The sequence below is a fragment of the Akebia trifoliata genome, chromosome 3 (genome assembly GCF_017979445.1).
Source record: "Akebia trifoliata isolate Shusen 1 chromosome 3, ASM1797944v1, whole genome shotgun sequence".
NCBI lineage: Eukaryota > Viridiplantae > Streptophyta > Magnoliopsida > Ranunculales > Lardizabalaceae > Akebia > Akebia trifoliata.
In genome coordinates this window covers 1,404,902-1,420,455 of record NC_141377.1, presented here as the reverse complement: position 1 = coordinate 1,420,455, position 15,554 = coordinate 1,404,902, and the positions used below count along the sequence as shown (strand labels likewise).

Here is a 15,554-nt window from a genome sequence, read left to right as displayed (position 1 = left end):
TCTTAAATTAATATTATTTTATTAAGAATTACATCATAAAATTTGCATATTTAACATTATATATTATCTTAAATATATAGTAAATTATCATATTTCCAACTAATTAAAACTTCAAATTATTATATTTATATGCTTATATGCACTACTAATATGGATAGAATAAATCAATATAATAAGATACATTTTAGGTCAAGTCCACTAATAAATAAATATTGTTTATAATTTATAAAAATAAATTGTATTCCCTTATTATTTGTAAATTTTGAAAAATGAAAGTAACTTACGAAAATGTCTCAAACGGATCATTCACCAAAATCTTATCTTATTACGTTTAAACATTTCTAATTTTAGTCATTATTATTTAAAATAGTATAAAACAAATAATGATTAAAAGGATATATGAGTAGGTGTGTTAATGGGTCTATTCCAGTTTGGTTTCTAAGGTATTTAGAATCATAATCATTTTTTTTTTTTTTGGTTCTTGTTGATTATGGTTCCAGTTATAAGATTAATAGAATCATAACCATGAAGAAACTTGGGTACGTATCTGTTCCGATTCCAAAGAAAATAATCAAATTAGAAAATTATTTAAAATCACTATAAAATCTTTTCTTTTCCTTTCAAAAAATTAGCTTATTATCAACAAAATACTAACTAAGTTACAATTTATTATAGCAAAAGATATAAATTAACTATTTTTTTTTCAAAAATCGAAAATTATCTTATCTACAAGTATACTTTTTTTATATATACAGAAAAGATGGTTATATTAGGTTCCAATGCATAGTTTAGATAGAAAATTAAAGTTTTATATTACATGTATTAATATTTTGGACTTAAATCATCTATAATATAAATTAAAATGATAAAATAAACTAGTTTCAGGTACTCATGGGTACCCATAAGGTAGAACCTAATAGTTTCGGGTCCAATTAGTTCAATTCCATTTTAAATATGATTCTAATTAGTTCCAATAAAAAGGGAATTGAACCTGAGGTTTTCTATTTTGAATCGAGTTAAATGGGTACCCCTTTGACACCCCTAATATATAGGGAGAAAGAATTTGATACTGGAATATTTATTGAAAATTAATTTGCTTACTAACTTAGAAAGATTCAAATATTACTAAGGGTCATTGAGCCCTTATGGATTATCACATTCGCAATCCAATTCCATAGTCCTCTAGATTTCATAGAAAATCTCTTATTAAAAAATAAATTTGTTTCAAGCTTCACTCAAAGTATTGAAAATGGATAGTTATTGAACTTCCAAATTTTAAATTAAAATTTAACCATGAGAAATGAATTTCTTAAAACATTTTTTTCTTCAAAATTCTTAAAATTTTGTTCTCTACATTAAGGTTGCATCAGATTATATTTTTGGATATCACAATATGAGCTCAAAATCATTAGTACGATTTGAAATCTTACTAAACTAGTCAAAATAACACGACTCATATTTATACGAGTATTTTAATACAGTAATACTTGTTTTACTCCACTTCCAAAACCTAATATCACCATTTTAACAAGAGGGATTGTTTCTAAAATACCCCATTTCTATTATGAATAAAACCATATATCTCTATCGTTCACTCCTCTATGGGAAAGCGGTAGGCACGTGCGAAGATTAGGCTTTTGGAAATTGAAGAGGGTCGGTTAGGGATAATAATGATGTTGGGAGGTACGTGGCACGTGGTAAGACTGCGCCGCGAAAAGCCTGTGATGAGTGGATAGTCTGCTGAGGAGTGGGATTTGGTAAGGTTTGATTGGTCCCACCACAAACAAACCTTCGTTGATCATTGGCCTTAAAAGGTATCTTGGTCTCTCATGACATCAGAAAATGCTGGGCATGCAAGCAAGTTTCCACGTCATTTCTGACGCATGCACCACTTTAAAACTACAACCGGTATTACTTTAGTATTTTCTTTCGCCGTTAACAAACAAACGACAGTTTATTTGATGACGTTTGCTACCGTTGACTGTTTTCTCGTTGTCTTTTTCGGTTACAGAGTTACAGTTTGTCGCTTTGGGTTTCTTTCATGATGTACCATATTGTTCATCAAGAAAATATGATCCTTGTAGAACTTCGATTTTACCCCGAGATTTGTGTCAAGTAGATCGATAACTGTCATCAATTGTACAAAAAAATGTGGAGGGCTGTGATGTTGTGTAATTACCGTCCACGTCAGGTTGTTCGATCTTATGGTGTTCTTTGAGGATCTATACTCATAGTTGTATTTTAGATAATTCATGGTGAATCGTGTTAAGGGATGAGTTGTGCCACATGGGATTGGAGTTTTTCCTGTATCTTTCTTGATCGATTTCTTAAGATCGCAAAACATCCTGATTGTGGACTCACCAGGTCTACAACGAGGGAAAAGTGTTTTCGATTTGAGTTCTTGAGTTAATTCATTGCAAAATAAGTCATCAATGAGATGATTCCACCCTTACTAAGGGTTTTTGGGATCATTTTGTGGCATTCAAAAACATAATCGGATACTTCAAGATTGTAAAGGAAAAATTCTATGAATTTGAAAAAGAAATCCAGAAAAAGTTATTTTTTACCATTGAATTTTGGAGTTAGGTAGAGGTTCGGTAGTCGTCCATTTTCAAAGTCTTGTATTATATCAAATCTTATATATATATATATTTGATGAAATTTAAAGGGTCATCGTTTGGGATTGCTAATGTGGTAATCCATTAGGGCAAAACGATCCTTAATAAGGGTTAAAAACTTATTATGTTACTAAAGAAAGTGTCTCGCTTTAAAACATGGTGATTTAGACATGTTCCCTGCCTTATGTTTTGGAATTGATGACATGCATTCTTTGCCCACAGTCTTCTAAATAAACTGAATGGTAAAGACTCATATGCCCTCATCTTCAATCTCTAATAAAAAAAGCCACATTTTTCTTCTTAAGACTACCTTCAACCTTTTTTTAATATAATTTTAACCTTCATCATCTATTTTAAGATTTTATCCACTTCAAATCTTTTAGTATTCAAATATCAAGGAAGATATAATTTTTGAAGAAGTATAAAATAATGAAATTATGAGTAGAAAAATCTAGGATTTTCTATAAAGGACACAAGCTTGAAAATGATGATGGAGATAAGGTTGAATAAATAATAATTACCCTGGAGGTTGTAGATCTTGAGGATGAGTGCTTTTTAGAAAGAAAAAATTAAATAAGATTTTTAGAGAAATTGAAAATAATGAAGTTTTGGTTAGAAAAATTTAGGTTTTTATTTAAAGAGTTACATGTAGGTTTAAAATGATGAATTTAAGATAAAGTTGATTAGATATATACTATAGAGATTAAAGAACTTGAAGAAAATTTGTTTTAAAGTAAACAATCTAAATTTTTGGTTAGAGATTGATGATGAGGGCATTTGAATCTTTTCCTATTAGTCTATTCACAAGAGTGAGGTCAAAGGATTCATGTCACCAGTGCCAAAACATAGGGGTATCTCTAATATTCATTAAAATGTAGTGGACCTGTCTAAATCACCCTTTAAAATATTGTAAAATTCTTTTTGTGATTTAAAATGTTTAATAAGGTGATTTTGTAGATAATATAATAAAATGATTTTTTTTATAATTTTAAAAAACTAACTACTTAGCGAGGCATGCCATAGGCATTTGTTGAAAACAAAATTTGAAAGACCCCCCCCCCCCCCCCCTCTCTTCTGATTGTCCTTCTCTTCATGTATTCTTCATTTCTGTTCATTGTTCATGAAAGTTCACTTAAGACATATATTTTATGATTAATTGATTTCAAAACACATTTTATGCCATCTTCTCCACAAAAGAACATGTAAACAACCCCACTTATTTCAACTCATGGTAATAAAGGGTTGAGTGAACTTGACCATAAAAGTGTTCTGATTATAAATACACTACTAGAAAATTGACTTATACCGACGGATAGATCCGTCGCTAAATCTGCATAATTCTGTTGTAAAATAATATACCGACGGAGAGGTTTTTCGTCGGCACTCGTCGGAGTTGATAGCGTCGGTAATTGTTTTAGCGACGGCATAATAAAATTTCCGTTGCTATATCCATTATTTTCTGGAAAAAAATTCCTGTGGAAATTTTGTTTTCATTTGTTATTTACATCTTTACCGACAGACTTTCTAAGTCCGTCGGTATATGCCATTTTGTTAAAAAAAAACATTTACTAAAGCTAGCCCAGCCCATATATCAATTATATCAGCTTACCACCCCCACACTGTAAATTGCTGAACCCCCCACACATCATAAATTTACAAAAGCCAGCCACCCCCCACCCCCACACTGTAATTGGCTTTCAGGCTCAGGTATCATATTTGTATGAGACATTGCTGCTGGTTCTGGTAGTAGTACCATAGGGTTATTGCTGAGAGGAACTCCAAAGAGCTTACAGTTACCATCACCTTTGGACTTTACGGCCTCGTATTGCTGGAACATGGTTGGTTGTGGTCTTACTCCTACCAGATGATGGAGTGTCTCTGAGTGAGACGGTGAGAGCAGAGGCATCAACTAGTTTCCTTGATGTTGTTGCTCCACCCTAAGACTACTCTGCATCATAGGGTAACCACTCTGCCCACCACATCTACTGGTGCCTAGTTTTTGATAAGATATCTCGCCAGAATGTGTGCCCAGTTCTCTGATCCAAATCTTCTTTGACTAGAAACCATTTCCATCTTCTCATCATCTTGAGATGGAGGCCATGAGATGGACTTTTGAGCAATGTCGGACTCATTATGTTCAGCATAAGAGCCTCTCAAGGTCAAGGATGAAAACCCATTTGCTGAAGAAGGTTCCACAGTGACCTTAGTTGAGCCTAAGTAAATCAATGTAGAATATACTTAGCCTCTAAAAGCTACCAACCAATTACAGTATGATAGTTTAAAAATTGCATATGGATGTAATAGATTGAATATATCTTAGTTCAAGATACAATACCACCAACAAAATGGTAAGTTGATTCATTAGAAAATTGATAAATTATATTTATAGCTGTGATTGACAATTCAATCTAAGGGACCAAATATGTAAATTTTCTATGTGTGAACTGCTGAAAGCAGAGTTACCGTTACATAGAATTAAATGTTTCATGAATTACCATACAGAACAGAAGGCATGTGTTCCACACAAAACAACAAAAAATATTAAATAAAATAATTTACGTCGAGTGTCATACCCTGGTCAGACTTCAAAAATGGACAGACTTTGCACTCCCAGATTGTTAACAAATATCAAGTATTTTTCATAAATGTCAATTGTATGAAGAAACCAAAATCGGTCTAACGATTTTCCCAAGTCAAAGAGGTCCTAACTCACATTGGAAAGTGCACCCAACTCGTCCACCATGGGAAGAACCGTGCCGCCATGGGAAGAACTGCACTGGCAAATAGACAATGACACATTTCTAAATTAATTCAAGAACAATTACATCTCATTTCTAACCCTTCACTAGTACCTAGATTTGAAGACCTTTCAAAGTATAATTACAATTGCATTTCCATGTAGTTGTAATTATACTACTAAAGAACAGACCAAAAAAATAATAAGAATTTACAGAAGCCAGGTCCAAATTCAGATCACTACGACATGCTCTTATATCTAATAAATAGAGAACGCTATGACGTAAATAATCTACATGAGCCATGGAAAGATACATATGCATCTATTTGTGGGAGAAAGGCAACTGCACCTAGAAATCTTGAATATTCCATTAGAAGAATTTGATGTTCGTGCAGATCCTACAGTTCTTTTGTGGCGAAGTTTCATCTATAATAACCAAGATTCATTAGTACTTGCCATTAAGAGAGTGCCTTTAATGCCACAAAAATGAGGATTTTTTTTTTTGTTTTGTCAGCGGACGCCAGTTTAAACAAAATAAAGTTATTTTAAGTATATGGGCAGCATAATATTACCTTAGGTCAACAAGCACGGGACACTTGGATACATGGGGATTTTCTGACCATGTATCACGACCAACCCGTTGTGTCTTCAGTTTGTGAACAATGGTCGCCGTAGCATCTACTGGTTGCGAATTTAGGAGGATATCGAGCTTCACCATATCAGAGGCTATATAACTGTTAACCACAACCATCAAGGAATACAGTAAGTGTAGTAAAGTAGAAGGGTGAAGCTTGAAACAGATGCAAACATGGAAGCACTGATGTGGTATTCTTTCATGTTAACTATGATTTAGCATACATTCTTCTGAGGTAAAAGGTCAAGTAATACATGTCCTATTTGTGATCTGGATTAATATTGCAACACTTGCAGAGCCCAAGCCACACAATAAAGCATACCATGTCAGAAAGGTTGTTTGGAAGGTTGTCAAGTGATAGTCTATGTGTGATAATAGTACAGACCTCGGATCAAAACTCCACCTTTACACTTACAAGTCACAACTATCAAAATAAGGGAGAAGGGGGAAAAAAGTAAAAAAAAATTGCTGATCTGGTAACAGAGCTCTCTAGAAATAGATAACCAACTAATAAATTCAGTAGAAAGTAAAAAAATTTCTCAGTGCTTTTTTTTAATTGCTAGTCATTTACACATATGTGTGCTATCAAAACTATTGGCATGGGAACAGAATCAATTTCCTGATCAGACTTCTGCCATGAAAATAACTTGTCAAAGCTGTGGAAAAATGAAATAATATTCATAAAAAGTATTTTGCGTGATTTTCAGAAGCTATTATTACTAATTACACTGCAGACAAGGTACCATTTTTCCAAATTCCCCACTTCCTAGACTTACCTAAAAAGATAAGAATCAAATACCCAGTACACATATCACCATATCTTGCAAAGCAGTTGAATCAATTCAAATTAACAGCTCCAAATACGTCCCTTCATACCGACAACTCAAGCTATAAATTTAACAAATGGCATTACTAATACAATGAAGGGAACCAGATTGTTTTACCAAAACAGCAAGCCATGATCCACCCACCCACACTGTAAATTTACAAATGCCTACAGCCCAGCCCAGCCCCCCCCCCACTGTAAATTTACAAATGCCTACAGCCCAGCACATACACCCCACACTGTAAATTTACAAATGCCTACAGCCTAGCCCCACCCTACGCCCCACCCTAAATTTACAACAGCCAACCGTAAATGATCAAAATGAGAAAATAAATATTTATTAAATCATAATAAATATTTATTAAATCAACCTTAGTACTGGGCCCACCGATGAATGGTTTCAACCATTTTCAATGCTGAAACAAACCAATTGCAATGCCGTTGGACAAATAATCAATTGGGTATGACAAATTATTCTTCGTATTATACAACTCCTGACCTGAAAAATTGTGCATATTTAAGAAGCTTCAATGCATAAGAGACAAAATGGTGTAAAAACAACCATCAGTAACTTAGAAAACAGAAAGGCACAAAAACAAAAATATGACATGAAACCACTTGATCCTAATGGAGGTAGCACTAGAGCATAAAAGTTATCGTTGGGAATGGCATTACTCTTCAGTTACATAGAATATTAATAAATACACAGAAATACCTAAAAGAGGTCTAATAAGAGAATGACATTACTAAGTGAAGTAAAGATAAAAGAAGAAATACCTGGAAGAGGCTCTACAATGATGAATCCATGGCATACCTTCTCCCTCCTCCTTTATCCGGGCTTGGGACCGGCAATGTAAAACATTAATTTTACATCGGCGGAGTTAAAAAGGTTTTACCTAATACATGTAGAGTTAAAAAAGATTTTACTTAATACATGCAGAGTTATCTAATATAGTCTAAGTATAGTACGAAGATAATACAAAAAAAGTGAAATGTCATGGGAAAGATAAACAAGCATAATTAAAATATGAGGGGTTATTTCTCCCCACTGTCCGTTGGACCACCTGCTTGGATGATTTTCTACGCAACATATCTAACCAACAATTTCTCAGATAATTAAAATCAATATATTCATCAAATGACAGCGTAATTTCATTTTATTAAAACGAACTATTATTATAAAAAAAAAACAACAATTTACACAATCAATCATATACTAGATGTAATCGTCATCATCATCATTAATGAAGCCTTGATCATCACTAAATGGGCATCACTCACTAATTCAACTTGGTAGTTAAAAAGTGATCCATCATGCTTTTCTCTCTCTATTGTTTCGATAATTTGAGTTGGAAAATTTTCTTTTTCCTAATATAAAGGTTCAGCTTTACTTACATTCCCTAATTTGTAAAGGTTGGATCAAGAATTTCATGAAGATGCATTAAAAACAAATAAAAAAAAAGTGAAAAATTATTTAACAAGAACAAAGATCCTTTTTTTTTCTTCTTTTCTTGGAAGATGTAACAAGAACAAAGATCTAATCAAGAATAAAAGGTAAATTCACTAATCTAAGTAAATGTTTCACACCATTTTGAAGATCGATTCACAGGATGACGTGATAATTTTTCTAGAGTTTGATGTCCTCACTAGTCACTCCACTGGAAAACAAAGATGCTGATAGGTTTATAATAAAATCTATCTTCAGAACACAATAAAATCTCAAATCCATTTTCTCAAGCATGTATTTATTTTTTTTTTTTTTCATTTGCGTGAAACAAAACTAAATTTTAACTCTCATTCACACAACGTTTGGTTCACAACATATAGTTTTCTGAAAATAGTTTCACGAAAAAAAATAAAATTTAGATTAAATTTCATTTTCCACGAGAGTATTTTCCAGAAAATTACATGCTGCAAACGTAATAGCACCTTTCTATAAAAAAAACCAGAATTTCTTTAAAGAATAAATATTTTTCCAGAAAATTACATGATTTGAACCAAATAAAACTAGAATTTTCCCCCAAACTACTGCTACACATTCAAGATCGAATCCAAAACAAAAACATTCAATCAGAAACAACAATGCTGTAATTAAAACACCAAATAAATCTATAAAAACCTACTTTTAAGACCAGATCTACAAATCACCATCATGAAAACGAAAAAAATACAAAAACAAAAATCCAACCTAGCGAGAATGGCTGCAAGTCGGATCTAAGATTCCGTGAGGATAAAAATCTCTCTGAATCAGAGACTCTTGATCACCACCACCTCATTTCCTTCTCCGTAAGAAGAAATGCAGAAACACAGATACGGAGAAGAAAGATTCTAAAGAAAGAATGAGAACGAAAATGAAACGAGAGTGAGTGACGAAGGAAACTTTCACAGTGTGAAATTCTTTCTTTCCAAATAATATGTTCATGGATTTACCTTGATTTGATAGATGATAAACCCTAGACCTCTAGTCGAAAATCTGAAATTGTTGAACGAATTGATCTTTTTGTCCCTAATCAGTTCGATCTCTTCGGATCGTCCCTAATCAGCTCTCTCTTCGATCGTCCCTAATCAGCTATTTCTTCGGATCAGATCGATCTCTTCGGATCAAAAACGGAGATTGAGAGTTCGTTTTCGACAGAGAGGCAGAGAGAAATATACGTTTTTCTCTCAAATTCGACAGAGAGGCAGAGAGCTCGTTTGGTTGGAGGGAAAAACAAACTAAGAAAACAAAAGGAGAGGGAAAAAAAACTAAAGAAAATGAAAGGAGAGGGAAAAAAAAAACGAGAAAATAAACTCTATACCGACGACATGTTTTTGATCCGTCGCTATAAGTCCTCTACACCGACGGATAAAATTTTACCGTCGCTAAATCCGTCGTTATATATCAATTTTCCTGTAGTGATAGTAAGGTCCTTCACTGTCCTACCCTTTCAAAATCTCTTGTAATGAAAGGCTATTATCTTCCAGGAAGAAAGAAAAAATTATTAAAAGAATTTTTTCTAAGGTATTGGAACAAATCAAACAAATTTTTTTTGAGGTACCATGACAAGTGGCAATTTATGCATCATTATTTAGTTGAGTCGTGTTGGAGTGACCTCAGCAGGAACACCTTAACGTTGTGGCGTGTAGATGTTCGTAGACGTGTTTTACTTGTATCTTGGACAAAATGCAACAGCATGCTGGCACCACCAAGTCAAGATGTCTTGAATCCGTATCTGCTATCACTTTATTTTGTTACATTTTCCATGGTCTTCTATGCAAATAGTTCACGTATGACGAAGTATATAATGCCATAGTAACAGTAAATTCATTGAATCAAGTCATTAAGTTAGGAATGATATTATTTTGCAATATTTGTTGTTCACCTATTTTTGATTTCATATCAATATATAAAATGTAACTATGTATATTCTTTAACTTTCATAAATTATTAGGAAATGGACAAGGTAACATACTAGACCGTCCCAATGTCATTTTTTAAAGTTGGAGGACTTCATTTGCATGAAAAAACAAAACAAATAATTACTTTCCATGACTATTTCCGAGTAATGAGGGAGTTTGATAGGCCAAATTCTCGAGGGATTGACTTAACTCACGTTAAACTTATTTATTTTGTTAATTAATTCAAATGTAGTTATAATTCATATCAATTTATACTATTTTTTATTTTTATTTCTCTCCTTATTTTGAATCATCTACTTGCACAACCATTTAATCTAACTGTAGCGAATCTCCATTGCACAGAATCCAACCATTTCAATCAATTTTCTCTTAATTGATCTCTTTAAGACACCCTCACCACACACACGCACACACACAATTCTTCGGTTCTCACGGTCCGAATTCACGTCAACCCCACCCAAATCATTTTTTAGTAGGCCCTTACTCAGAACCAAATCAACTAATTGTATTTGTAAGTTTGGTAATTAGTAACTAACAATCATAGACAATCCCAAGATTCATGCATGTCGCAGTGCTATTGATAAATTATACTTTAATTAAGCTTGGTAAGATATTAGGTCATAAATAATTTTTAGTGGAATCTCTTAACATTTCAATAAAATAAAATAAAAATTTAGAATTTTTTTTTTTATAAAATCCCCATTTTTTTATTATATAGATAGTAAATTAAAATTGTATTAATATATTAAATGTCAATATAAAAAAAAGAGCTTATGTAGAGTATTCGCCTTAGGCCTCAACTTGTATTGAGTCGGCCCTAGTGTTTGGCTCTCATGTTGGGCACGGACGTTTAAGTTTTTGTATGTACCTATGTTTTTGAATGAATTTTAAGTTGGTCACTTTTTCGTAAATATCCTTTTTATGTTTATGGATAATTATAAGTGTCACATGTGCATGTGGTTTTACAAGGAAGATGGAGTGGAAAAGTGAGATCTAATCAGAAAAAAATAATTATTTTTCTAATCTTAGGATCCGAGCATTTCATATAACCTCTCGAATCGCTACTCGTTTTATATATGCAATTCAATTTGTTACGAAAAATGCTCAAATCTAATGGCTAAAAATCATTAATGACGAAGATTTTTTGTGAGAAGATCCACCTAGTAAAACGTTAAAAATAAAAATATGTACCAGGGGCCGAAAAGAGTGTCTCCTATGTGATAATATTTGATCACAGTATAACGTTCTCCTCTAAAATATTTGACTTACTAATCATAAGTGAATGAATATAAATGTAGATAATAAGAATCTGATTATACATTGCTGAAAATAATTTGATAATAAATCAAATACTTGTATGCATGGTTACCCATTTAGGCTCATTATTTAAATATATAGTTTCATGGTGTGTTTATTAGGTATTTCCTAATCATCCAAATAAAGGAATGTTTCCTCATGAGAGTTCCAAAAATTTCCGAGTTACGTATCAAATCACAGAGTATAATTTTTTTAAAACTAAAATGAAGGTTCTATACTCACATTATACTACACAATTTTCATAAATTAACAGACAACATTTATCAAATCAAAATTAGAAAAATAGCAAAAACAAATAACAATAAAAATTAAGACAAAAGAAAAGAAAATAACAGTTACTCTGTTTACTTACCTAAACTTTTCTTCAATACACGTGGAGGATTGCCATTGGTTCAATAGGAATAGGAATAATGTTTACGTGGTAAGGTTGGTGATTGGAATACATCAGAGTCTTTAACAAACAGTGCACGCAATCCTATGTATTTTAAGTCCAATCAAAATGTACCACGTAGGCACCGTATGTTGCTATAGGAACACCGTTATGGATCGCGACTCCATTCGTAACAACAAATCTCTGTTCCTATCTTTCCTTCTTTTTCAGGGTTCGATGTTCATGTTCTCCTTCTCACCATTGATGCAGGATTCCCCTCAAACAACTCATCAATAAAAGTCTCGATATCTTCTGCTCCATACTTCACATACTTCTCATTCTCCCTTCCACAATCCAAATATTGCACAAATTTACCCAAAAACGACCTGTACGCAGGAATCACAATCGCAGATATCGAAACCCTAAGTTCAGATTGAAGTTGTTCGTCACTCACAACCCAAGTACTTTGCGTCTTATGTATCTCATCAAATATCATATTAAAGCTCTTAAACCTTTCTTTCAACACTGACTTCACTACCTTCCCATTTACTTGCAAACCATCAAATCTAAGACAAACCAAAAGTTTACTCCATGTTTCTCTCTGGTAGTTCTTATGGCACTGTCGTAGATCCAACGATCGTTTTCTCCTCCACGTGTCACCCAGTAAGTTATGGATCTCAACTGAACCTTTGATCTTCTGGATGATGTACCGTCCATTGTTCATCAAGAAAATGTTTCTTAGAGAAATATCCTTGTAGAGCTTCGATTTTGCCTCCAGATTCGTTTCAAGCAGATCCATAACTGTCATCAATTGTACAGAGAATGCAGATGGCTGAGATGTCGTCGTCGTATCGTTACTATCCACTTCGGATTGTTCGTTCTTTTGGTGTTCTTTGAAGATCTGTTCCAATGTCTCCTTGTACTCACTGGCGTATTTTAGATAATTCAGGGTGAAGCGTGTCAAGGGGTGAACTGCGCCACCTGGGACTGAAGTTTTTCCTGTATCGCTCTTGATCGAGTTCTCGAGATCGCAAAAAATTCCGATTGCGGACTCACCGAGTCTGCACCGAGCCGAAAATATTTCCGATTTGAGTTCATGAGACGATTCGTCGCTAAATAAGTCTTCCATGAGAGGGATCAGATCTCGTAGAGCTTCATACATGTCGAGGAATTTAAACAGCTTTTCGGAAGATCGCTTCGTCATGGCCACAGCTTCTGCGAAGTTGAGAAGCTGAAGAACAACATCGCGAGAGATGTTGCTGAAAATGGTGCTGGAGACGGACGGATTGTAGGAGAAGATCTCATCGGAAAGCTTTCGTTCGCCGGAGAAGTAATCTGACACACAAAGCTTGGTTACTTTGATCCATTTGGAGATCTCTACTTCTACCGATTCCCATTGTTTCTTCTGCACGTCCTCGATGCTGATTTTCTCGAATCCAAGCTTGTTCAAGCGATTTTCGAACGCGTTTCGTCTCAAAATGATGTAAATCTGACAGCATTCTGCTTCGTATCCCGAGGAAATCATCGCCGTTGCTATCCTTTTCAATAACGACAAAACCTCCGGAGTGTATCTCGAGAAATCATCGTCGTCGTCTTCAACACTGGAATCTGGTTTCTGTAAGACGCAGCGATCGTGGTTGTTAGAATCGGAATCACAGCTTCTAGAATCTTCTAGAAGAAGAGTACGGAACTCATCCTCTAGAAACGACATCGCTCTTTGTAAAACATTGGTCGTACGGTTAACTAAAGAATTGGATTCCAGCTCTTCTGAGTGGATCTCTCCTACAATGCTCGTAAGTTTCGAGATCCTATCAATCGATTCCAGAAGAAATGAATCCTCATTGGATTTTTGGTACCATTTTTCCTGAAAATTTCCCGAATCGCACTTAGTGATCTCTACTTCGAAAAGCTTTATAAATTCGTCGACAATATTAGGAATTTCTTGCTGGTTTTTCGAGTCCGTGAACCGATCGATCTCTTCAGAGAGATTACTGAGAGTGAGATAGAGATCAGAAGATTCTTCGATGATGGCCTCATGACCGCTTGATTTTAGATCGATATCCGTAGATTCAGATGCGTTCAAAGCATCAAGAGTGTCTTTTTGTTTGCTCATGTTCTTCCTCTGTTGGTTTGAACTTAGTGAGAGAGAGAGAGAGAGATGTTTATTTTCCTTGTTTGTGTGTTGGGGGAATGGATCTGTTTGGAGGGCTGGAAGTGGTCAGTGGAGGAGGTTGAGGAAGGAAGGTGAATGAGACGAGATGTACGGACATGATTTTCGATATTTGTTGAAGAGATATATGAATGCCACACAACTTTTACTAAAAGCACCTCAACATGTGTGCTCACACTTCAGCCTTCACTACTATCCTATGAATTGGAGTGTTTTTAGTAAAAGTTGACGTGGCAATAGAATATCTCTTGTTTAATGGAGAGAAGATAGTTTTATAGCACGACCGTTGACCGAAGGTTCTATTAGTGCTAGGCACGATCTTGCACGTTTTCCGGTTTATCGGATCCACTATTAACTCAAGGTATCTTCTACGAATAATACTAACCTGACTAAAAAAAAAAACTCAAAATACAGTCATGTGAGGATCTCGAGGATAAGTATTGTACATTCCACGTCAGTTGAGTATTTTTTTTTAGAGTGATGTTAGCACGTAAGTTTTCCACGTTGCATAAGCTTTTGGGGGTTGGGACCCATAGAATCTAGTTTTAAATAGTTGGTTCGGGCTGGGCTTGGTTGAGTCCGAACCTACCTGATGAGGAGGTTTTAACTTAAATCAGCTTAGTCCCATATTGGGCCGAAGTCGACAAAACCCAAGCTCCATCATTTTGTCCCGGGTTGGCTTTAAGTTGTTATTTTTTTACATGTAAATACTAAATTTTAAAAAGAGTAGCGATAGTATGACCCCCACGTGGCATACTTAATCAACTCTCCTGATGTGAGGTGTGCCAGAACCATAGATTTTATGCCTTGGGATACACAACTGCACATCACCATAAATCTATGTAATTGTGTATCCCGATGAAAGGAAATCTATGATTCTGGCACACCCCACATAAGGGGAGTCGATTGGGTATATATGCCACGTGGAGGGGAGTTAGATTTCATGACTCATTGAACAATATTCCAAAGAAATACAAGAAAGAAAAAAAAAAGATCACAATTCTTAGATAATTCGTACTAACCAAAGCTTTCTGATTTTGGGGTCGTGATAGTAGGTCTACTAAGAGAGAAGAATTGGGTGTCTATTAGGGTCATGGAGCATCACATATCATATTCCAAAATATGCAATTAGAGTTATATTGAAAATTGTATATTTAAAATGTTCTGTTTCTATGAAGAAGAAACATCTAAGCATTATGAAAGTAAAAGAAAAATAATCCCACCACCTTAAGATATGTGGTATGGCATGTAAGGTATTACAATCTAAGACCTAAGTTATTATTTTTCAAGTTTGTCAGAGTATTGTGGGTCTTTGATATTTGATTTGTTTTAGTTGCAATTTATAAATAAGGACATTATGTAATCTAGTTAAATTTTAATGATTGAGGTAGTTAGAAATAAATGTATTTTAGCTAAAATTCGAATATAAAGAGAAGCTGGATTCTTTGTTGGTACTTTCTCTTTACACAATAATCCATGTAAT

The 15,554-nt window shown here is 34.1% G+C and overlaps 1 protein-coding gene and 1 long non-coding RNA gene across 4 annotated transcripts; both read right to left on the bottom strand.

Moving 5' to 3' along the window:
• Positions 1 to 5,196: 5,196 nt before the first annotated feature.
• On the bottom strand, positions 5,197 to 9,679 carry LOC147405393 (uncharacterized). Of its 3 annotated transcripts, none has more exons than XR_015175941.1 (3): positions 9,004 to 9,679; positions 5,928 to 6,089; positions 5,197 to 5,825 (listed from the first exon to the last, which is right to left on the bottom strand). It is a non-coding gene; the product is annotated as an uncharacterized LOC147405393 (long non-coding RNA). The 3 variants fall into 3 exon arrangements; XR_015175942.1 differs by having other exon boundaries at positions 9,246 to 9,679; XR_015175940.1 differs by lacking the exon at positions 9,004 to 9,679 and having other exon boundaries at positions 5,197 to 5,389; positions 5,705 to 5,825; positions 5,928 to 6,965.
• Positions 9,680 to 11,869: 2,190 nt separating this feature from the next.
• On the bottom strand, positions 11,870 to 14,245 carry LOC147405392 (exocyst complex component EXO70C2-like). The gene has a single exon (XM_086432695.1). The coding sequence runs from the start codon at positions 14,012 to 14,014 to the stop codon at positions 12,143 to 12,145; it is 1,872 nt and encodes a 623-aa protein (XP_086288821.1). The 5' UTR covers positions 14,015 to 14,245; the 3' UTR covers positions 11,870 to 12,142.
• Between the last annotated feature and the right edge of the window lie 1,309 nt (positions 14,246 to 15,554).

Excerpts from the sequence above, each read along its gene's own strand:
- LOC147405392 (XM_086432695.1), bottom strand. The coding sequence starts at position 14,014 with ATGAGCAAACAAAAAGACACTCTTGATGCTTTGAACGCATCTGAATCT.